The following is a 24,379-nucleotide window of genomic DNA, read 5'->3' as shown; positions in this document are numbered from 1 at the left end:
TAAAGCTGCTGTAACAAAAGGGCCCAGTGTTCAGTGGCTTAAAGAACACAGAAGTGCATTTCTCTCTCATGTAAGGGTCCAGGGGTGAGCAGTCCAGGTAAGCAGGGTAGCTCTGATCCACTTGGAGGTTCAGGGACCCGGGTTCCTTCTGTTTTGTCTCACCAGCCTCCATGCTCCTTGTCTGCTTGGTTGAAGCTGAGTTGCAGTTTTGTCTGCGCTCTAGACTGCAGGAAGGGAAGAGACAGCAATATGTTTTTTTTGTTTGTTTGTTTGTTTTAAGATTTGTTTTTTCGTTTGGGGTATAGAATAATTGAGTTCTATTTATTTATTTATTTATTTATTTATGGCTGTGTCAGGTCTTCGTTTCTGTGCGAGGGCTTTCTCTAGTTGTGGCAAGTGGGGGCCACTCTTCATCGCGGTGCGCGGGCCTCTCACTATCGCGGCCTCTCTTGTTGCGGAGCACAGGCTCCAGACGCGCAGGCTCAGTAGTTGTGGCTCACGGGCCCAGTTGCTCCGCGGCATGTGGGATCTTCCCAGACCAGGGCTCGAACCCGTGTCCCCTGCATTGGCAGGCAGATTCTCAACCACTGCGCCACCAGGGAAGCCCAGCAATATGTTTTAAACAAGGTAGGCAGAAGTGGCGCCCGTCGCTCCAGGGCATGGTCCGCTGGAAAGAACGTGGTCACGTGACCTCGCCGAGCCACAGAGGAGGTTGGGAGATGTAATCTCTCCCAGCCTAACTCAAACCTCCATCACAGCAGAAGGTGGGGAGACAGACTTCAGTGGACATCTAGCAGTTTCCACACGTGCTTCCTCTGAACCTTCAGCCCCCTCCAGTCTAACGCCACCAAAACTCCTCTCCCCAGGCTCATCTGTAATAATCCTTTCTGTGACCCCATGTGGCACCCGCATCATCTGCCCTCTTTCCTTTACAACAAAAAAAAGTTGCCAAACAATGCAGTCTCACTACCTCCCCCCATCCCCTCTTCACTCCACTGCACTCAGGCTTCCGGCCCTACCTCTCCACCAAAGCCACTATCCTCAGGGTCACCTGGGACCTCCAGATGGCCAGGTCCAGGAGACGCTTTCCAGCCTCATCCCCACCCAAGGGCCATGTGAGATTTTCAAGGACCTTATGGTTCCTGTGGTTCCTGCAGAAGACTCTGTGGTTGGCATTGTGAGTGTGCCCCCCAGTTATTCACTCAGCAACCTTTGCCAAGCCCCTGCTGTGAAGCGTGGTCTGGGCCCCATCTAAGTAGAGCCAAGGGAGGTCAGGCTCCAGGACAGAAAGTGAATGGGCTGCCCAGCTTATCTTTCTGATGCCAGGTGGGGCCCACACAGTAAGCACTCAGGGCATCCAGAGATGGAGGTCCAGGAAGGCTTCCTGGAGGGGGCAGGATTTGACCTGCAGTTTGAAAGACTAACAGAATTTTGAAGGGAATGATAGGAATAAATGGAATTTGAGAAGGAGGAAGGGCACGCGGAAGGACACGGAGGAGAAGGGGGAGCCAGCTCTGGCTAGTTGAGGAGTGCTTTCACACATGACCTCACTGCCACCCCCCGGCCTCCTGGAGTAGGAGGAACCTGTGTCCTCATTTCACAGATGACGCTCAGAGAAGTTGAGTCACTAAGCTAGGCAGGGTGCAAGGCAGGAATTGACTAGGTCTACAGACTCCAGCGCTCAGCACAGTCTACGGTGCATCCAAGGAACCATGGACTGTGGGTCTGGTGAGTGTGCGTGTGTGAGTGTGCACATTGGTGAGAATGTGTGGTGTGTCGTTGGATATGTCTGAGTGACCATGTGTTTGTGATTGCACATGACTGGCCATGTGGCTTCTCACATATACGTGCATTTGTGAGCATGGGTGTGTCTGAATCTGAGGGGCATGGAGGGGGCTGTGTCTGAGCTTGAGTTTGTATATCTGAAGGTGGCTCAGCCCGTCCGTGTGTTTGTGTGTGGGAAGGAGTGTGGTTTTGTTTGTCAGCGTTCGTGGTGCTGCTGGGCCGAGAGGGTGCAGTTACGAGCATGTGCTGCAGCACTTGCAGGCCCGTGGGTGCATTTAAGCCCCCCTCAGGTTGGGGTTGGGATGGAGCTGACTCAAGGAGGGCAATCTGAGAGAACCCTCCAAAGCCAGCAGCTGTTGGCAAACACACCTGGCAGATTATGAAGCCTTGGCTGTGAGTCTCTCCAGCTTGACAAAGCTCTGAGGGAGGGAAGCCAGGCTCCCAGTGGGGGTGGAGGCGAGGGAACTCTGTTCACCTGGGAGAAGCTAGAATTCCCCAGAGACCCTGGAGTTCTTTCCCTAGCTGTGGAGGCCTCCCCTGCATCCATTTGGGAGCCCTGAGTGTCAAACTGCCTACTTAACCAGCTCAGCTTATTAGCAGCAAAGGCTGCTGGGATGGACCCCTCCTGTCTGGAGCTGGAAGTTCCCAGAGAATAGAGAGATGAGGCAGAGTGGAAGCGAGGGCTCCCAGAGAGGAGGGTGCAGGGGGAGCCCTCAGGATTAAAAGGCAGAAGCAGTGAGGAACAAGCCCTGGGTTAGGAACAGGGGATCTGAGTTTGAATCCCAGTTTTGTCATTCATTTGTTATGTGACTTTAGTGTATTGGTCAGTTATTGCTGCAATGATGCTGCATAACAAAACCACCCCCAAGCCCAGTATTTTACAATAATAACATTTATTTTCTCACTCACTAGTCTCTGGGTCAGCTAGGGTTTAGCTAATCGGCACCAGGTCCTCTGAGCTCCAGAATGTGGGCTGGATTCAGTCTGTTCCATGTGTCTCCTCATTCTCCTTGGACTAGCAGCCCCCCAGGCTTATTTCTCTTGTGGTGAATGGTGTGAACACAAGTGGCCGAGCCAAGCCAGGCCACATAAACCCATGCCATTGCCTGTGGCACAGTCATCCACAGCGAACGCACCCTGCAGGGCTCCTTGGCAGAGAGTGTGGGTGTGTGATCCTGTTACAATAGAGGCAGAGCTGAGATCACCCATCCAACCTATCGCACTTGAGAAAAATCAGTTCCTCCCTCTGGGCCTCAATTTCCCCACCAAATTGTACGTCAGAACTGCATGAGAGCTTTTTCAGAACACAGGTCCCCTGCCCCCACCCCAGACCTACTGAATCAGAACCCCAGGAATAAGCCCTGGGAATCAGCATTTTTAACAAGTGGCTCAAGTGTTTCTTAGCCTCAGACAAATTTGGGAAAGTCAGGTCTAAGTGAGTCCAAGCCCCTGTAAGCCCTCAAAGCCCTGAGGCTTTCTGGGTCCTAACCACCCTTTCCCCCTCCTCTTTGTTCCAAGCCCCTTAACAAGCCCCCCTCTCTCATAGATGCCCAGAGCCCAGCTGGGGGCTGTGCAGCCACACACACCCTCACTGCACTATCCCCCTTTGCCAGAGGAGGACACAGAGGCCCAGAGAACTGGAGTCATTTATGCGAAGTCCTGCTACTAAGTGGGCTCAACTAGGATTTAAACCCAGGACCATGAAACTCCAAGTCTACACTGTAGAAAACACGGTTCCTGCCATTGAGATTTATGCCCTGGTTGGGAAGATAAGACATGGACAGAGTTTACATATTAGATGGCATAAATGAGGACCCAAGGAGGGGTCTGGGAGGTGAGGGAGATCACAGGCAGGAGAAATCATTTCCTCCTGGGGAATGGGAGAAAGGCATGCCATGGAAGTCTTCCTGAAGAGGAGGCATTTGAGCTTAGCTCTGAATAATAGAGAAGCTTCTAATAAGCAGAGATGGAATCATGCGGAGAAGAAGGTATCCTAGGAGAGGGAAGTACAAAAGGCAGACTGGAGGGAGAGTTCTCCTTTCTCTTCCTCCAAGGCACCAAGCTTCTCTGCCACAGGGTTTTTGCAAATGCTGCTCCTGCTGCTTGGAATGCTTTGCCCCATTTCCCCCTTCCTTTTGACCTAGCTCATCTTCATTGACCTTCCTGACCTGGTCACATGCCCCCAGCACCACGGCCCTCAAGTTCCCGTGGCTGAGATTTTAGCTTCACGTCTTTGATCATTTCATTCCTGTCTCCCCACCATCACCACTCATTGGTTCACAGTGAGTCTCCTTTCCCTCACTGTGGTTCTCCTGGAGCCTAGACAGGGGCACACCACAATGTATGCTTGGTGAGCCGTTGCCGAGGGGTCCAGAGAAGCATGGAGTGAGGTGGGGTGTGGAGAAATACGATGAGGCTGGAAAACAAGACTGGGGACTTGATTTCCAGACAAACGCATTCAGTGCTCGGTTTTAATCGGACCCTAAAATTCAATATATAAATATCTAGCTCATGGCCTTATAAGGAAAAAGTATTTCTTTTGGGCAAGTGCTGGGCCTTGTTCGCTATCCCTTGGCACTCACCAGGGCCAGAGCCGTCGTCTGACTTCATAAAGCCGTCACGCTGCCTTCGAACTATACTCCGCCACTCCAGAATGCCTTTCCGCCCGTGTTCACGAGTCCTCTCAGGGCCCCCCAGAGACAGGAGGCCAGGCTGGGCTGCGTATCCCCACTTGGAGGATAAGGAAACGGGATTGGGAGAGGTCAAGCACGTGCCCGGGCTCACTCAGCTGGGAAGGGGCAGACGCAGGGTTCAGTCTGGCTCTGCAGCGTCCACGGTCCCCGACACAAACAAACAAGACAACATAGAGATGGACGGGAGGGGGAGGGCGAGCCTCGGCGGCATCAGAGGATCAGAGGAGAGCCTCTCTGAGGAGGTGGCGTGTGAGCTGAGATCCGAATGACAAGGCGCAGGCAGCCATGCAGACCTAGGTGCGGGCAGCATTTCAGCAACGTGGGGCTTGTGCTAGGGGCCGTCCCCAGTACTCCGGGCCTCCCTCCAGGGCTGCAGCGGACACACTCTCACCCCAAGCAAGCCCTGAAGAGCTGCACCTCTGCCTGGCCCCAGGGGTGGAGGGAAGGGTCTGGGCTTTGGAATCAGGCAAACAAACCTGGCTCTGAATCAAGCCTAGCTGCTCACCGGCACTTAGCCCCGGACAAATCACTTAGCCTGTGTCCGATCGCATCCTCCTTATGGGCCTCCTTACCACCCCCTCTTTGCGGGATGCTGTGAGGCTTTGAGCTCATGTTCTCAAGGTACCTCACAGGCTGCCTGGGATGGCAGGCACTCAAAAAGCAGAGATCGTTCTGTATTCACTCGAATCATACAATAGCTCACATTTGGCAAGTGGTTTATTATTTTTGCCAGATACCAAGTCCTGAATGATGAATCTCCCCAACCTCAGTGGGTTCTATTATTCTCCTATCTTACAGGTAAGGAAAGCAAGGTGTTAAGAGTTAAATGACTTGCCCACCAGGCAAGTCGCTGGCAGAGCCTGAATAATTACATCACTGCATACTCAGGGCCCAGTGTTGGCTGGATCCAAGCCTTCTGCACAGGCAGGGCAAGCTGTGTACCTAGACCTGCCACACCACAGCCTGGCTGAGCAAATGCAGCCTTTGGCGCCACCCATACTGACTGACCAGTTAGGAAGATCCCCCATCATCATGTCCTAGGGGGTCGTGTGGGAAAAAAAGGCATCAGTGCTGAACTTGACAAACTCCGCCCTCATCCAGCACACCCCTTTCCAAGCTATGTGATCAGGCTGTCTAGGGAACCTTACTTCTCTGAGCCTTAGAATCCTCACCTTCAAAATGGGCATGTTTCCATCATCCCAGCTTTGCAAGACGGTTGCCAAGTTAGTAATAATGTGGGCAAAGCACCGGGCACAATAGATGGCAGCTAGACTTAAAAATGAAATCAGAAGGTGTGTTAGTTTCCTATTGCTACTACAACAAAATGCCACGAACTTAGCAACTTACAATGACACGCAGTTCTTATCTTACAGTTCCGTGGGTCACAAGTCTAGTCTGGATCTCATCAGGCTAAAATCAAGTGTCAGCAGGACTGTGTTCCCTGCTGGTGGCTCTAAGGGATGACCTGTTTCCTCGCTCACTGGGGTGTTTGCAGAATTCAACTCCATGTGTTTTTAGGATTGAGGTCTCCGATTCCTTGCCAGCTGTCAGCTGGGAGGTCCCCTAGCTCCCAGGGGCGTCTCTCCAGTCCTTGCACGAGGCCTCCCTGCATCTCAGAAGCAGCAACAGGGCGTCGAGTCCCCCTCCCGCTCCCGCTCTCTCGTCTGACTCTCATCTGGGAAAGATTCTCCTCTTTTAAGGACTCAAGTGATTAGAGTGGGTCTACCTGGATAATCCGGGATAATCTCCCATCTCAAGGGCCATAACCTTAATCACATCTGCAAAGTCTCTTTTGTCATGTAAGATAACGTATTCACAGATTCCGGGATTAGGTCGTGACATCTTTGGGGGCCGTTATTCTGCCTATCACATGCACACGTAAGTCAGAGTACATCAGCATTCATCCAGTGCAAACACCTCCTTTTATAGAGAGGAAAACTGAGGCCCAGAGAGGTTCCTAAGTGGCTGCCCAAGATCATACAGCAGGCCCTTGGCGGAGCTGGTCTCTAACACCCTCGCCAGGTGTCAGAGTCTCTGTCCGTGACACCACTCCACATGGCTTTCTCATGGAAAAATTTTTGACTTTCCAAAGCCCTTTCTGCCAGCCATGTTCTCCTCTGATCCTTTTGCCCTCCTGTGGAGCGGGCACACAGTGGCTGGTCTCTAGAACTGACATGATCATGTACTCACCTACTTCTCTCCCTGGGGGCGGAGAGGATCAGAGAGAGATAGGACAAGAGGGCCCCCAGTGAGGCCCATGCCTGGGGAAAGGAAGAGAGAGGGAGAGGGCAACGTCCCTCCCTGGGCTGAGCGCTCTAAATGCGTCGTCCTCTTTAATCCTCCCAAGCATGGAGGCACTGCCCGCCTAGACTATCAGCTAAGATTGGTTCAGCTTGCCTGTAACAGGCTGCCACAGTATGCTGTTTAGCAATCAACTGCAAAAGCAATGGCGTAAAAGCAAGAAGCACTTGTCTAGTTCGTGAGTCTCCTGGTTGGATGGGTCTTGGTGAGGAGCATTCATACGTTTGCGCTCCAGCTACTCAGGGTTGCTCAGCACCTCTTCTCTTTGGATTTTGTCAGGGCTCTATTGCATGTTTGGGGTTGAGTGCTGTGGGCTGGTCAGGAATGGCCCTGGTGGGGACAACTGGGGCAACAGCTCTGCTCCATGTATCTCATCCTCCAGCAGGTCGGCCTGGGCGTGTTCTCGTGGCCATGGCGGGGCACCTAGACAGCTGGCAGATACACGCGAGGGCTTTTTCAAGCCTCTGCTTATGTCGTATTTGCTTATATTCTATTGGCCGGAGCGAGTCACACGGCCAAGCCCAGAGCCAGGGTCAGAGGGGGATTACACAAATTACAGGGCAAAGGATATAGAGACAGAGAGGCAGGTAATACAACCAGTCTACCATAGTCGCTTAGACCAAATGGAGATTTATTTTTCTTATGTGTAAAGGATGTCAGAAGACAGGAATTAGGGCAACTCCATGGACTCAGTAGGGATCCATGCCCTGAGGGGGAACGAGGCACACAGAGGGAAGGCTACTTCCCCAGGTCTCAGCTGGTGAAGAGATTGGAAGCTCCCCCAGGGCTCGCTGGGGGCAGCAGGGCCCCTGACCACCTGCTCCCGCCACCGAGCAGGCCCTGCCTGGCCAGCCTCCCCTAACCTCTCGACCACAAGCCCCTTTTGTGCTTGCTCCCTGGGGCTCCATCTCCTTGCAGGGGTCACGGGGCGCCACTGATCCCATCCCCCTGCCGGTGTGCCTGGCTGGTAATTGAAAATACCAGAATTCCCTAAAGACCAACTTACAGGGAAACCTGACACCTCAGGGTGGGCGGCGGGCAGCAGGAGGGATGGGAGAACATCCAGCTGTTCCCTTTTCTCCGCCCGTTAATCCCCCTGGATTCCAGGAGAAAGGCCAGCCCTGCTTGGCCCTCACTGGCCCGCCTTGATCATCTTCCCAGCAAATGCCTCCTCCTTGCCACACCCAGGGTTACGGGGCTTATGGGATCAGAGCCTGAGTTAGCTGCCTGTAACCCAAGCCTGCCAGCTAAGCCCGCCAAGCCCAGACCCCCATGGCTGTGGGGGACCTGCCTCCACCAACAGCTGAGCGCCCAGAGCCAGGGCGGCCGGGTGGGTGGTGGGTGAGGGGAGTCAGCCAGAGCCGGACCGAGTTAGCTTTGCAGCAGCCCTCTGAGGCCCACTGGTTCCAAGACCTCTGTGGTCAGCCTGCATCGGCCGCAGCCAATGGAGGGGAGAGGAGATGCTGGACTTGGGTGGGCCTGGGTTCAAATCCCAGCTCCACTGCTTGGTAACTTTGGGCAAGTTACCTCATACTTCAGTGCCTCCGTTTCCTCACCTATAAAATGGGTATAACAGTAATACCAGCCTCTCAGGGTTGCTATGAATGTTAAATGAGTTAATTGACGTAAAGCATTTGGAAAAGTGCCTGGTGTAGAGCGAACAAGAAAGTGTTAGGTGTTAGCTGTGGGGCCTTCCCTTTTTTTTTTTTTAAGGCATCATGGGGCATCCAGAGGTTGTCCAGATGACAAGCTTGTGTTTTAGTTAAGGAACAGGTTGCCACCCCTACTGCAGTCCTTCTGTGGCTCCCCAGTGCGTTTGCGACAAGGCAACTCCTCGGCCTGGAGGTCTGGCCCCCACCTGCCTCTGCAGCCCCATCCCTGTGCCTCTCCTGAAACTACCTGTACCACTGCATCAAGACTCTGAGTCCGTGGGCCCCGGAGGAATACTCTAGCCTGGGCAGATGAGAGGGGCTGTCTTGGGCAGAGCTGGGCTGGGAGAAGCAGCATGGTGGGTGGAAAATACACTAGATCAGGACTCAGCTGATCTAGACTCTAGTCCCGGGCCCACCTCTACCTGCTGTGTGACCTTGGACAAGTTACTTCCCTTCTCTGGCCCTGAATCCACTCACTACTCCTAAAAATATGGGCCACAGGCCAACAGCATCAGTATCACCTGGGAGCTTGTTAGAACTACAGATTCTCAGACCCCATCCCAGACCAGCTGAACCAGAATCTCTGTGGGCAGGAGGAGGGGCCCAGTAATACGAGTTTTAACAAGGTCTCCTGGTTATCTCCTTACTCCCACTCAAGTTGGAAAAGTCCAGTAATCTATAGGGACACACGCTACCACTTTCACCTCCATTATTGGGAGGTGAAATTGCAGGGAGAGATGTGGAAGGAGCAGCTTCACCCCTGCTTGGGACTGGATCACCTTGGCCGAGCTCCAAAACGGGGGCTTGGATCCAGGAGCTCCACACCAAGTCCAAGTCTCATGGTTTCTCCACTGCCTAGTATGGTGCCCAGCCTGGAGCAGGCACTCATTGGGCTGAAACAAATATGCCTTCTCCATTAGACTGTGCCCCCTGGAAGGCAGAGACCCTGCAAGGTTCCTCTCTTGAGCCCCAGCACCCAGTATCGTGCCAACATCACAGTGACTCTGAATTGAAATTTTTTTCCAGCTTTCTTGAGATATTATTGACATAGATCATATGCAAGTTTAAGGAGTACACTGTGCTGTTTCGATACACATGTATATTGCAAAATGATTGCCTTAGTAAGGTTAGTTAACACCTCCATCCCTTCACATAATTACCTGCGTGTGTGTGTGTGCGTGTGTGTGTGTGTGTGTGTGTTGATAATATTTAAGATCTACTCTCTTAACTTTCCAGTATATAATACAGAATTGTTAATTATAGTCACCCTGCTGTAAATAGGTCCCCAGAACTTATTCATCTTATAGCTGGGAGTTTTTACCCTTTGACCAACATCTCATTTCCTCCAACCCCCAGCCCTGGGTAGCATTCTACTCTATTGAAATAGTCTTAATAATATCTCCCTCCTGATGGTGCTGGGCATCACATTTAAACCTTTACCTGCATTTCTCCTTTCATCCTCACAGCATCCTTGCCAGGTAAGGGTCCCCATTGGACAGGTATAGAAACTGAGGCTCAGAGAGGTTAAGAGAACTTGCTCAAGGTCACAATATTGAGGAGTGGAGGAGTAGGGAGTTGCATGCAGGTCTGTCTGATTCCACTTCTGGGCTCCCAGCCACTAACCTAGACTGCCCTTCTGGGGGCTGGATTGGAATTTCCTTAGCTGAGCCTTCTACAGTTCTCAGCAGGAAGCACTAGGTAAATGCACGTAGTGGCGGCTTAATGAGAATACCCCTCACCTATCCCTACGGGCTCAGTCCGTGTCTGATGCTCCACGGACATGCAGTGGCAGCACGCCCTCCCCGCCACATACACACCCCTCCCACCTTGGTGAGAGATCCCAGCATTCCAAGGAGCCCTGAAGATGACCTCATCCAGCCCCTCACACCAGAATTATCCTCAGACCCTTGGAGGCAGGGGCAGGGCATATCCCTCCTCGAATCCCTAGTGGCTGAGTTTAAAGCATCCTCACTGATTTTCCAGTGCATGTGAATGCGTGCACATGAGCGCACGCACGCACACACACACACACATACACAGCCCCCCTGAGTGGTCACACTGCCCTGTGTTTTGTCTGAGAGGGGCTGAGAAGCTTAGGGGAGGCCTGGGGGCGGGGTGCTTCCTGGGCCAGCAGGAAGGGTAAGCCCCCAGCCAGGATCCCCCAGATTAGCCCAGATCTGGGAAACTCCAAAAGGGACTAATTTTGTTGTTTTCAATGGGGAGCTGACTACAACAGGCTGGAGAGAGGGACAGGCAGCTCGGGCCTCACAGAGGAGCCAGGGCCGCCAGAAGTCCAGGAGAACAAGCTCTACACAATGGTGGCTCCAGAGGGAGGAGTGGGGCTGGGACTGGAGACAGGGTCAAGGAGGGAGGGGACAGAGAGTAGGACCAGCTCTGAGGGACAGCAGGGAAAAGAGCTGGGGCAGGATAGTTCAGCTTCAGGCATAGCTCAGCTCCTCACTAGCTGTGTGACCTTGGGGAAGTCACAACACCTCTCTGAGCCTCAGTTTCCTCTTCTGCAAATTGCAGCTATTAACCCCCATCCCACACTGTTGTTGAGAGGATCAAACAGAATGACGCTGGTCAGCTGCTCAGTGCACAGTGGCCAGTGCCTAGTGATACCCGTGAACACTCACAGAGCTGACCACGTGCCAGGCACCACACTGAGCACCTGAAATGCTTTCATTCATCTGTCCTCACAACAGCCCCCAAGGCACGTTACCATTAGGCTCACTTTACAGATGAGGAAACCAAGACACCGAGAGCTCTGACCACTCCTCCACAGGGATCTAGCAATTTCCTCATTAATTTCCGGTGAGCATTTACTTGGAACTGGGCTGACCACATGGTAACCAGGGCTGCGCTGGTAAAGAGCCTGAACCACCAGGTTCAAGGGCTAGCCCTCCACTGCCTTGCCGCATGAGCCTTGAGCAGGTCACTGAACAGCTCCAAGCCTCAGTGTCTCCATCTATAAACTGGGGATGTTAATAGCCCTCAGCTCATAGGGCAGTTGTGAGAATTCTGTGTTACACCTGTGTTAATAGGTGTTGAGTACGTGGAACAGGGCTTGGCACAGAATAAGAGCTCAGTAAGTGTTAGGTTAGTGGCTTTTTCCTTGTTATTATTATACACATACACACAGCCCTGAAAGCCCTTCAAGTGACTTCATGAAGCATGAGAATATGTTGCTCTGTCCAGCCACTTACTATCTATGTAGCTTCAGGCAAGTCCCTTTACTGTGATTCTCAGTTTCCCCATCTGCAAAATGGGCTGAAGGAGGTCTGCTTCACAGGTTGTTGTGAGGATTAAATGGGTGCATGGGTACTGAGGACATAGCCCAGCATTAGTAGATGTCAATAAGCAGTGGTTGGTGGGGCCCCTCCTTTGGACTGGGTCTTCTTTTTTTTATTTTATTTTATTTTATTTTATTTTATGGCTGTGTTGGGTCTTCGTTTCTGTGCGAGGGCTCTAGTTGCGGCAAGTGGGGGCCACTTCTCTAGTTGCGGCAAGTGGGGGCCACTCTTCATCGCGGTGCACGGGCCTCTCACTATCGCGGCCTCTCTTGTTGCGGAGCACAAGCTCCAGACGCGCAGGCTCAGTAGTTGTGGCTCACGGGCCTAGTGGCTCCGCGGCATGTGGGATCTTCCCAGACCAGGGCTCGAACCCGTGTCCCCTGCATTGGCAGGCAGATTCTCAACCACTGCGCCACCAGGGAAGCCCTGGATTGGGTCTTCTTGATACCCTGGCAGGGAACAAGGAAGACAGAGTCTCCTTGTTTGACTAAGGAGGAAACTGCTGGGAGCCGGGTCCCTGATCTCCCCAGAAGGCCCACTGCCCCTGGCAGGGCAAGGAGCCAAGCTGAGGGACAGGCAGCCCTCCCTTGGGGGGGACAGTGGGGGAGGGGTGGCAGAAAGAACAGAGGCTCTTCAGGGACACCTAGGCCAGGGTCCAAGTCCTTCTTCTGGGTGGTGCCACCCCATCTGGGGTGTCTTGGGCCAATTTTCCACAGTTCCTTGGGGTGCTGGAGGGAAGCCTAGACCTTTTCGGCCCACGCTGGCCCCTGGGCTGATCCAACTCCAGGACAAGGGCTAACCAGGAAGGACAGGCAGGGAACCTTTGAGCTGCAAGATCACAGGGATCTTCCAGCTGTGCCCATGGTGCAGAGGAGGAACCAGGTCCCGAGAGGGGGGTCACTTGCCCAAGGTTGCCCAGTCAGTTAGTAGCAGGCCAGAGAGCAGGGCCTGGGTCTTCTGACCAATAGACAGCTCCCTCCACGCTGGGGACAAAGGGACAGAGACAGAGCAGGAAACAGGCGAGGATCTCCAAGCACTAATCCTCCAGGAGCCCCTACCGGTCCCTGATCCACGCTCATGTCAGTGTGGTCAGAGCCCCTGGAAAGCAGGATTTGGGTGGGAGGAGAAGGGTCAGCCTCAGCCTCCTTCAGGAATCACCGTGATGGTCAAGACAGGGCATCCGCTTGTCACGGACCTGCCCAGGAGCCAGGAGAGACTGCAGGAGGTGCTCCTCTCACCCTGGTGAGTCCTCAGTCCCTCCTGGGACCATGAAAACCTCAGGCCCAGAGAGGCAAGGGGGCTCTGCTCCAGTCACACCATAGGGAAGGACCGGGTCAGGACTCATGGACAAACACTTCTCTGGAGAGTGGCAGACCTGGGTTCAAATGCCGGCTCCCCCACGGACGGGCTGTGTCATCTCAGGAAGCCCTGTGCTGCTCTGAGCTTCGGGGTCTGCACCTGTCGGTGGGGCTAATACTTACCCCTCACTGACAGTCAGCTCAGGACACACACGTGTGAAGGGCCCAGGGCCATGGCCAACATGTTGTAGGTGCTTTGTGCAGGTTTGTTTCATTTGAGAAGAAGGCAAAAAGCACAGGCATGGGTGCTCTGTGAAAGAAGGAATCAAGGAAGGGGCAGCAAGCTTGAACTCACTGTGACCTTGGGCAGCTCACAACCCTCTCTGGACCTCAGTTTCCACACCTGTAAAATGAGGGGATGGGACTAAATTATTTCTAAGGGTCCTTCTAGCACTAAACACAGCCTCCCCTGACATCTTTTTTTTTTTTTTTTAATTTTTGTCTGTGTTGGGTCTTCGTTGCTGCGCGCGGGCTTTCTCTAGTTGCGGCGAGCAGGTGCTAGCTACTCTTCGACACGGTGTGCGGGCTTCTCATTGCGGTGGCTTCTCTTGTCGCACAGCACGAGCTCTAGGCACACGGGCTTCAGTAGTTGTGGCGTGCGGGCTTCAGTAGTTGTGGCATGCAGGCTCAGTAGCTGTGGCTCACAGGCTCTAGAGCGTAGGCTCGGTAGTTGTGGCACACGGGCTTAGTTGCTCCGCGGCACATGGGATCTTCCCGGACCAGGGCTCGAACCCGTGTCCCCTATATTGGCAGGTGGATTCTTTACCACTGCGCCACCAGGGAAGTCCCTCCTCTGACATCTTGTCTCCTACATCTAACCACCCTCCATGAGGGCACTAGCAACGCTGCTGGGAGAGATGGGTGAAATTCCGTAACATGCAATTAACCATTTTAACGTGTACAGTTCCGTGGCATTTAGTACATTCACAGTGTTGGGCAATTACCACCTCTATCCAGTGCCAAATCATTTTCATCACCCCAAGGAAAACCCCGTACCCAGCATTCCCCATGCTCCCTCCTCCAGCCCCTGGCAACCACTAATCTGCTTACTGTCTCTATCACCTTACCTATTCTGAATATTTCATATAAATGGGACCATACAATATGTGACCATACAATTTGCATCTGCCTTTCCCTTAGCATGTATTTGAGCTTTATCCTCATTGTAGTGTACTTCATTAGTACTTCATTCCTTTTTATGCCTAAATAATATTCTGTTATATGTGTATACCACAATTTGTCTATCCATTCATCTGTTGATAGACAGTTGGGTTGTTCCCACCTTTTAGCTGTTGTGAATAGTACTGCTATAAATATTCACATACAAATATTTGCTTGAGTACCTGTTTTCAGTTCTTTGGGGTATATGATTAGGAGTGGAATGGCTGGATCATATGGTAATTCTGTGTTTAACTTTTTAAGGAACCACCAAACTGTCATCCATAGTAGCTATGGATTTATTCGCAGTCATTTTTATTCACTGCAGTGTCCCTGCACATAGGAGGCACTCAATGCACATTTGTTGAAGGAGTGAATGAATCTCCCACCGTCTCTGCTTCCCTGTCCCAGAGCCCCGTCACCATGTCTAGGGTCTGTATGTCCCCTGGTTCAGTAGACTGTAAGCTCCAAGAGAGAATGAATTAACATTTCGTCCAACCCACTTGGGGCCAGACCAGAGAAGGGGCCCAATGCATCTGTCTTGACTTGATGTGGCTGAGCTTCCCCAGGGATGGCTGGAGTTGTCGGTGTCTGTAATCTGAAGGTGCCCCATGGGAGCAGCACCTGCGGCCCTGCACCCTGTCGGCTCCCCAGGCTGGCTGTGTGGCCTAAGCCAGATGCCTTCCCCTCTGTGGTCCCATAGGTCTCTGTCTGGGCACCTTTGAGGCTGGGCCAGAAGCTGCACCCTCTTATGCCCACCCCTGACCCCTGACCTCTGACCTCTCTTCCAGCTCCATCGGCCGTGTCCATCATGCACCAGGTGAGCCGCACCGTGGACAGCATTACCCTGTCGTGGTCCCAGCCCGACCAGCCCAATGGCGTCATCCTGGATTACGAGCTGCAGTACTATGAGAAGGTACGTGTGCTCCTGGGCGCTCTCCCCACTCCCCCCTCCCGCAGGGCCCCCTTCCAGGCTGGGTTCTGGGGTTCTATCATCCCGCAAGACTAGGCAGTCTGGTGAAGCAGAAAGAACCCTGGCCTCAGCTCCACTCCTCCCCAGCTGTGAGACCTCAGGCAGTTGCCTTGACCTCTCTGAGTCTTGCTTTTCTGGTCTAGGGGATCAGGCCACAATCTCAGTAAAATGCAATGGTCACAACCCTTTCCCCACCAAGACCCCTTTCATCTTGATTTTGATGGGCCTGATGTTCTGAAAAAACTGGTTTTCCCAAAAGCTGCATTTCTTAAGTAATAATTAGTCATTTACCCATTCTGAAGCAGAGATTTGAAACTGCTCAAGAGAGCTTCTGTACAGGGTGAGAGGGTGGAGCTCCCTCCCCATGTTGCTCTGATTCCAGCTAAAACACTTGTTTTTGTTTGCCTGAGTGCCCTTGGTATGTATGGGGAGAGAGTGATTTCTCTTTGAGCTTTTAAATCAGACCTTTACTGCTCCCTTCAGGGACCCAGGGTTGGAAGCCACTGGTGTAGAAGAAGGAGCATTGGACGAGGAATGAGAAGCTGTAGGTTCAAATCCCAGCTCCATCCATAACCAGCTGTGTGACCTTGGGCAGGCATCTTTCTCTCTCTAAGCCTCAGTTTCCCCCTGTGTCAAATACAAATGAGACCACCTCTCTCGCGTGGCAGCTGTGAAGGTTAAGGAGAAAAGGCAGGTGTAGTGCCCAGCATTGCCTGGCCCTCAGCAGAGACAAGTGTGCTTTCCCTTCCTCCCTCTTCTGCCCTGCCTGCTTCTCGGTGGGCAAGAGCTACATGATGTAAGGCCAGGTGAGCTCAACACATCTGAATGTGGGGCCTGCACAGTACAGAGACAGCAGGGGACAGAGCAGCTGGACATCAGAGGCTCAGGAAGCTCTCTCTTTTGGATAATGACATTTTTAACTGCTCCCTGAGGCACCAAATAGCCACAGAGACTGTCCCTGGGAAAGGGGTCACGGGACTCCCATTCAGACTAGGTTGTAAATGACTACAGGAAGTACATTAGTTGAGGGTAAGCCCACTGGGAAACAGAAAAGGATGGAAAAGCTCTCCCTAACGACTGAGAGGAAGAGAGGGGGAGGCAGTTCCAGCCAGCCCTGCTGGGGCCCGCGTTCCGAGCCCCAGCCCAGCCCTCCCACTCTATTAACCCCTGGATCGGCCAAACTCTGGTGAGTCTCAGAGGTTGGGCAAACACCTATCCAGCCTCACCCAGCTGCTTTGTGATTGCTTCCTCGCTCATCCCCTCGTCTAAGCAGTGCACTCCGAGAGACCAGGGACCACATCTGTCCGGTACACCACCTGTTCCCAGCGCCCTGGGCCTGGCACCAAGGAGACACTTGATAAACATTGGCTGAATAAATAAGTGAGTGAATCCCTTCCCGTGGCCTTGGTAGAGAGTGGAGACCTTGCCTTATCTCCGCTGTGTCCCTCGCCTGGCACACAGTAGGTGCTTGAGGTGTTGTTGGACGGCCTGAGCTGGGATGAGGTGAGGGAAGCAACTCCACCCTCGCTGGGCCCTGGAGAGCCTTAAAGTAGCTGGGCACCCAGGGTAGCTGGACCAGCTGCTGCCAGGCCCAGGAAGCCCCAGGCTTTGCAGAAGCCAGCACTTCCACCCCCTCTGGCAGGGACAGCTTAGCAGCTCAGAATTTAAAAAAAAAAAAAAAAAAAAAAACTAATTAAGAAGCTTTATGATTAAATGAAACTGAAAGCATTTGTCCCCAAAGATTGGAACGGAAATGAGAAATCCCGGCGCGGGTCCTGCCTACGACCCATTTCCTACCGAGAAGGGAGGGGCTGGGGAGGCTGATGGAGGTGTGAACCAGGAGGCAGCTCTGTCCTACTTTCTGCCGCTACCCAGGCATCCCCAGGCCCCTGCCAGGGGTGGCAGGACCAGCAGGCCCTGCAGCAGCCAGAGTTACCACCTGCTCACGTTTCCTGAGTGCCCACTACGGGCTGAGCACATCACCTCTGTCACCTCATTCATCCTCGCAGCAGTGCTATTCGTCTCACTGGACAGGAGGGGAAACTGAGGCACAGGGAAGTTGTGTAACTTGTCCAAGAGCACCCAGCTGCTAAGTGGAAGACTTCACCTGGCCCTCCTGCCTCCCAGTTTTCTCCCAGGGATATTCTGGGATGACTGTTAAGAGGTGGACAGGATCAGGCCCTGATGGAGAATTTTAGGCACAAATGGCAAGAGAGGGGCAGACCTGAGGGACAGCTGTGATGAGACGTGGCCTTACTTCTGTCAACCCCTCCTCCCAGGGCCTGGGTGCAGAAAGAGACAGCTTGGCTCTGCCAGTGGGGAGATGGACTCTGGTTCGTTCAACATTCACTGTCACCAGCTTTGGGCTGGGCTGCTGGATGCCAGGAATACTCAGAGTAACCAGACATGCCTGAAGGCCTCAGGGATTTCACAGTCCAAGGGAAAAGACAGGTTCAGACACAAATAGCCATTAGACAGGATGTGCTACAGGCCACAAAAGGGCCAGCAAAGGTTTCATGGGGGCATCATAATCCTGGCATGGATGAGAGGAAATCTTCATTTAGGTTACATTTGAGCAGAGCCTTGAAAGATGCTAGGAGTTAACCAGACAGACAAGTGATGAGAGCAGGGTCATTCCAGATGGCAAGAACAGCATGTGCAAAGGCCCTGGGGCAGGAGTGTGCTAGCTGCATACAGGGAACAAAGAAGGAGAGAGTGGCAGGAGCGACCAGAACAAGGGAGGGATTGGTAGGGGAGGAGTTTGGGGAGGGAGGCGGGGTGGGGTTGTGGTGGGACTTCCAGGCCGTTAGAGTCTGGATTCAATTTAATAGAGTATGATAGGAAGCCATCAGGAGATTCTGGAAGGATGTGATCTGACTCCTATTACTTTAAAGATTCCTACAACTTGCCATGTGGAGAATAGACTGCAAGGGGGTCCCAGGGACACGGTAGACCCAGCACAGGGCTCTTATGGGACGCCAAGAGAGAAATGATGGTGGCGTGGAGTTGGAGGGCTGGCAGCAGAGATGGTGAGAAGCTGAAAAAATCAGACAATATTTTGGAACTCAGGGGACCAGGGAGATGTGAAAGATGACTCCCAGTGGATGGTGGTGCCTTTTCCTGGGGGTACATGTGGGTTTGTGATTTGCAGATGTAGGTGCAGTGCTTGCCAGGGGTAGGGAGATGTAGCCAAGAACAGACAGGAGAGGGTGCAGAGGAAACACAGAAGTGGAAGGATAGGATCCAGGAGAAAGGCAGGATTTAAGGAGAGAAAGAAAAAGTTGTTGATGAAAGTGTCGGAGAAGACACCAGCAGAGGGTGAGGAGGAGAACCAGACGTGGCTTCTATCCCTGAGCTGTGACATCCCAGCCACCACCTCTACTTTCCTGAGTCAGCCCCGCCCTTGGGGAGGGAGAGCCGGGCTGCTAGTGGCGAGATTTATTTCTGATAAGTCCACAGCCGGCTCTTAACTAACACTCCAGCATCCTCCTGGTGCCTGCAATTGATTTCTTTAATGAATGCTCCAGATCCTCCCAGGTAGGGAAATTAGGAACTGAGCCCTGCAGTCCCCTGTGGGCCCCACCCCCATCACCCTTCCCACTCCTCCTTTCCTTCTTTAGAAAGGGCTCTTTTGGAGCAGGCTCTCCGTTTGGCCTTTCCCCAGCTCCACTGGGATTTCCCAGCCTGCCCGGAGCCCGGAGCTGACAACCACTTTGCTGGAAGGCTTCTGGATGCTGCTGACGAATGGTGTTAGCCAGACCATGGTTGGCCGTTTCCATTGGTTCTGGCATCCCAGGGGAGGTGGCCTCCTTTGGCAGCTGCCCTGAAGCACACAGGTTCACGCTCCCTTTGGCTCTCCAAGAGCTCAAGAAGAGTCATTTGTGAGGCGGATGGGCCCTCGTAGGCCACATCGATTTATGTGTTTATTCAACAGAAACTTCTACTTGGCAGAAATGTAGGGAAAGGATATTCCAGACAGAGGGAGCAATGGTTGGGGGAGGAGGGAGTGAACTATGAAAGTCCAGGCTGCATTCAGGTTGTTGCCCAGTGTACATGGAGTTGTATCTACATGGAGAGGTTTGTCACTCATTCATTCACTTTTGCAGTCACTCATTCATTTAATGACCATTGGTGAAGGCCTACTCTATCACGTGTTGATGATAACAGTGATGGTGGTAGCGTACATTTACTAAGTCTTTAGGTGTCCTAGAGACTATGGTAAAAGCTTTCCCCTTTTTTTCCCATTAAATCTCCACAATCACCCTGTATGGTACATAGTGGTGTTATCCCACTTTAGCGATGAGAACACCGAGGCTGAGAGGGCTTAAGAAATGCAACCAGTGCCTCATTGGTCCACTGGGTAAGGACCTAAACTAAGCACTAGTGGATTTCGTACTAAATTTCTTCCCATAATCTGTTGGTGCTTAATCTTTATGCAGATAATGGAACTTCAAAGAGAGGGGAGAGGGAAGGGAATTGATGGCTCTCGAGCATCTCCAATGTGCCACGCACTACCTGATCAAATTTTATCTTCACAACAACCCTGAAAAGTTGGCATTTATTGCTCCATTTTGCGGAATAGAAAACGGGCTCAGGGAAGTGAAGGATCTTTCCCAAGGTCACAGTGCAAAGAAGTGGAAGAACTGGCATTTGAAATGACTTTCAATCCCCTGCCCAGTCCTGTGCCTAGCTTTAGAGAAGGGATCCACTCAGGTTAGTGCCTAAATTTCCCGAGGCACCTATGCCACCAACAGTTTCCTCCCATCTCCTCATACAATCAGAAACTTAAAACTTCCAGCCTCTAAGCGGGCAGCCACCCAGTCTGCAGAATCCAATCCCCCTTTTCGAGCCTGAGCCCATCCCATGCTGGACAGCGGCACCTAGTGGCCAACTATGGTACTGCATCCCAGGTTCATAGAATGACTAGTTTAACTTTCATTCATTCATTCATTATGTCAGTAGTTAGTGAGCACATACTATGTGCCCAGCCTGGGGGTCCCAGAGATGAACCAGACAAGGTCCCTGCCCCAGGGAACCCACAGGCTTAGAGAAGACACATTTATATCAGAACAGTGAGTGGGAGAGGAGTCAATGGGGCTGCAGTCTCTGGCTGGGACATCTGGGAAGTCTCCCCAGCCTAGGCGATACTTGTGCTGAGTCTTGAATGATAAGTAGGGAACTGCCAGGCAAATGAGTAAAGAGTATTTCAGACAGGGGCAACAGCACTTGCAAAGGCTCAGAGTGTCCAGGTAAGGTCAGATTGCCAAATAAAATACAGGACACCAGGTTATATTTGAATTTTTTAAAATATATTTTTAGTATAAGTATGTCTCAAAGAATGCACGGGACATACTTATACTAAAAAATTATTCATTGTTGAGCGGAAATTCAGATTTAGCTGAGCATTCTGTTTTGTTTTGCTTTTTCTAAATCTGGCAGCCCTACTAGGGAAAGGGGAAGCAGTTGCATATAGCTGGAGCCTGGAGGGCCCTGGGGATGTGGCAGGAGAGACTGGCAAAAGCCAAGTCATGGAGGGTCTGGAATGCCAGGCTAAGGAGTACAGCCTTCACCCTGTGGCCGTTGGCAAAGGACTTTGCATGCAGGCCCCTATGCTTGGTACAGGGGAACAAAACACAGCCCCTTCCCTCCGGAGTTTACAATCAAGGGAGTGAGATGAGCATGGGCCTAGGGTGACGGGACATAGCCGAAACCAGACAGCAAGTGCTCCAGGGCTCAGAGGAGGGGAGACACATCTGGCGAGGAAGTCAAGGAGGCTTCCTGGAGGAGTAGGCAGGGGATCTGGCTCAGGAGAAGAGACTGCCTATCCGCTGCTGCCCCCACATCCCAAGCTCTTTCTCACCTCCTTGCCTTTGCACCTGCTGCTCCTTCCCAGGAACGCCCTCCTGCTTCTTTGCCTGGGTGACTTCTATTTGTTCTTTAAGGTTCCATTCCAGTTGCCCCCAGTCTCCAGGGAGATTTCCTTGACGTCATCTGATATCCCCCACCCAGGCCAGATCACATGCCCCTGGGCTCACTGCGCTTACCCTACCCGTGTAAGCATTTCATACGTATTAATTCATTTCATTCTCTAAACCCTTTGAGGTAGCTATTATTATTATTATCCCTATTTTACAGGTGAAGAGAAGGAGGCAGAGAGAAGTTAAGGAACTTGCCCAAGGTCACAAAGGTAGTAAATAATAGAGTCAGGATTTGAACCCAGAAAGTCTGGCTCCAGTTCCTTTTAACCTATACACTATAATAACATTGTAACTACATTATTACAATGTAGTTGTGTAATTACATAATAGGATTGTAGTTACAATTATTATCTGTAATAACATTGCTCACACTGAATTTAATTGTTTCATGAGAGTTTTCAAGGGCTCTGGGTCCCCGGACATGTACATGATTAACATGTACAATCAGGTGTGCATTTTTCTACATAAGGGTTCATAGCTTTTCATCGGTTTCTCAAAGGGGTTCATGATCCTCAAAGGGTTAAGATCTCCCCACCATTTGCTTTACTGAACTGAGCTCTCCAAGGAGGCCAGGGCCTCTGCTTTACCTCCTGTGGGTCCCTAGTGCCCAACCCAGGGCCTAGTGCAAAGAGAGTATTTGGGGAGGGTTTGCTGGGTAGCTGACAGACACCTGAACAAGCATCATGTAGGCTGGTAAACATCTGCATTAACTCAAGCACTTTTCCACTCCCACTGCAACAGCTGGATCTTTGTCCTGTCCCAGACTCCTCGGGTCACCCTGGGCAGTGATCAGGTCAGAATTGGCATTCTCCTCTCTCAAAGGAGGGACCATCAGGTCCTGGGTATCCAAAGGCATAGGTATTAGAGGCGGCTCCATGCAGGAGACTTAGTTTGAGTCCCAAAACAGCCACCAACTGATGCATGTGACCTTGAACATCATTTTCCCTTTCTGGGCCTTAATTCCTGCCTCACTCAAATGTGCTGAGGCTGAAGGGGGGTCCGTCCACTTAATCCGTAGAGGCATGGGGCAGGAAGAGGGATGCAGAAGTGAATAAGTTGGGCCCTCTCCCTGCTGTCTCTAAGAACTCACAGTCTAGTCTTCAGGGTCTGCATACAGTGGCCACTCAGTATATGTGTATTAGTCAGCTGTTATTGAGATGATGCTGCAGAACAAACAATTCCAACAATCCAGTGGCTTACAACAAGTGGCTATTTTTCTTGCTCATAGGTTTTTGTCTGTGGGTCAACTGAGGTGGTGCTGTTTCAGTCTAGGAGTTAGGTCAAGGTCTTCTTCACAAGTTTCTCCTTCTGGAACCAGCTGTTACGCAGGTTAAGCCTCACCATGGTAGATGGCAGAAGCATAAGAGACCAGGTCAAATCAACAAGCACATGTAAAGCCTCTACTTGCATTACATCCTTTAGAATATTCCAACAGCCAAACCAAGTCACATGAACAAATTCACCATCTGTGAGGTAAAGAAATATGCTCTGCCTTCTTTTGTGGGAAGTGTTGCAAATCATATGCAAAAAGTTTGGGTATGTGATTCTGTTACAGGAAAGGAGTGAAGAATTTGGAACCACAGATGTTTGTCCAGTAGCCAGACCTGCCCCAAGTGGCAGGAGTGGAGGGTGGACTCTGGGCTACAACCTCACTAACTGGTTTCTCTGTTCCTCGGCAGGAGCTGAGTGAGTACAACGCCACAGCCATAAAAAGCCCCACGAACACGGTCACTGTGCAGGGCCTCAAAGCCGGCGCCATCTATGTCTTCCAGGTGCGGGCACGCACCGTGGCGGGCTATGGGCGCTACAGTGGCAAGATGTACTTCCAGACCATGACAGAAGGTAAGCAGGGTCCAGAGGGCAGGAGGAAGGTGTTGACTCTACAAACAGAGCAAGGACCACCTCCTATAAAGTGCCTTTGTGCAAATTAGAAAAGGCACCCCCTCTTCTAGATGTCAATTCTCCCTCCCTCCTGGGTGAGAACCTTTGTGCACTGTACAAACCGCACAGCCATATTATAGAGGACTGTTTCTCTGGCCCGGAAAGGATATGGACTCCTCCGTTACCATCATGTCCTTTCCCAGGACCATTGGGAGCTCAGCCCCAACTTGCAAAGCCACTCTGAGCAAGCCAATTCCATTCCCTGGCCCAGTTTCTTCTCATCTATAAAATGAAAGTATCATATTCCATCTGAGAGAGCAATCATTTTATCCATACATTACTCCAGTGACTTGCAGTTGGTTTGAGAAGAATTCTGAAGCCACGTCTGAGCTCAGCAGGGAGAAGTGCAGGGATGGATTAGTAATGTCTTCCCTGGGCAAGAGAATGGAAGGTTGTAGCCCATGTGCTTTGTGTCTCCAAGTTTGGGACCACATGGTCTCTAAGCACCCTTCCTGCTCTAATAATCTTTGAGAAGCAGCACAGTTAAAGAATGCAGACTCTAATGCCTGACAGATGGAAATTACAGTGCTGATTCAGCTCTAGCTGCGTGGTCCTGAGTAACTCACCTTACCACTCGGAGCCTCAATTTTCTGATCTATAAATGGGGATGACAACAACTAACTCATTATCATCATCATCATCAAACTAGGGTCAGGATGGGAGATAAAGGTACAGGCCCAGCACAGGGTTGGCACTAGGTCTCACGTCCTTAGTGCTCACCAAATAGTAGTTAAGGTCATAGTTGTCATTGCTGTGAGTCTGGGGGCCCTTTCCCCAACCAGCCAAACTCCAGAGCAGAATACTTACGACCAGACTTCAGTATCCCTTCTTAGCATCTGCTTCAACCACTGGGCATGGGCCTCAGCCTTTGCCTGGTTGAACCTTTCAGAGGCTCCTGGACCCCTGAATTCTTGTCTTATCACAAAAATCCTCCCTTATAGCTCCACCATCTCTCCTAGTACTCAGCTCCTCTGGAAGATTCCCCTTCCTCATGGCCAGCGTTTTTCACCTCTCTAGGTCCTCTTGCGTGTTGGATGAGGGTCACTGACCTGGGGATTGGGGAACTGTCTCAAGATCTTTCTTTATTAATTCAACAAATATGTGTTGGTTCTAAGGACCCACAAATGACCTAGTCCCTGACTTCAATAAGCTCCTGTCTGGTCATGGAGGCAATGAGAAGTAGTAATAATAAAATTTTAAACAGTGAAGATGTTGATGACATTGAGAATGCACTGAATGGTTTCCAA

At 51.7% G+C, this 24,379-nt stretch overlaps 1 protein-coding gene across 3 annotated transcripts in view; it reads left to right on the top strand.

Moving 5' to 3' along the window:
- EPHB2 (EPH receptor B2) overlaps nucleotides 1-24,379 on the top strand; it is a 183,887-nt gene that overhangs the window by 143,322 nt on the left and 16,186 nt on the right. For 2 of the 3 annotated variants that reach the window (XM_082372674.1, XM_082372675.1), the window contains exons 6-7: nucleotides 15,032-15,156; nucleotides 22,871-23,033. In XM_082372674.1, coding sequence (XP_082228800.1) covers nucleotides 15,032-15,156; nucleotides 22,871-23,033 — 288 coding nt within the window. The remainder of the gene's footprint in view (nucleotides 1-15,031; nucleotides 15,157-22,870; nucleotides 23,034-24,379) is intronic. The other variant, XM_082372676.1, reaches the window with a different exon arrangement.

The sequence above is a fragment of the Balaenoptera borealis genome (genome assembly GCF_965194805.1).
Source record: "Balaenoptera borealis genome assembly, chromosome: 1".
Lineage (NCBI taxonomy): Eukaryota > Metazoa > Chordata > Mammalia > Artiodactyla > Balaenopteridae > Balaenoptera > Balaenoptera borealis.
The sequence above is the reverse complement of the archived record's forward strand: the minus strand, read 5'-3'. Positions and strand labels throughout refer to the sequence as shown.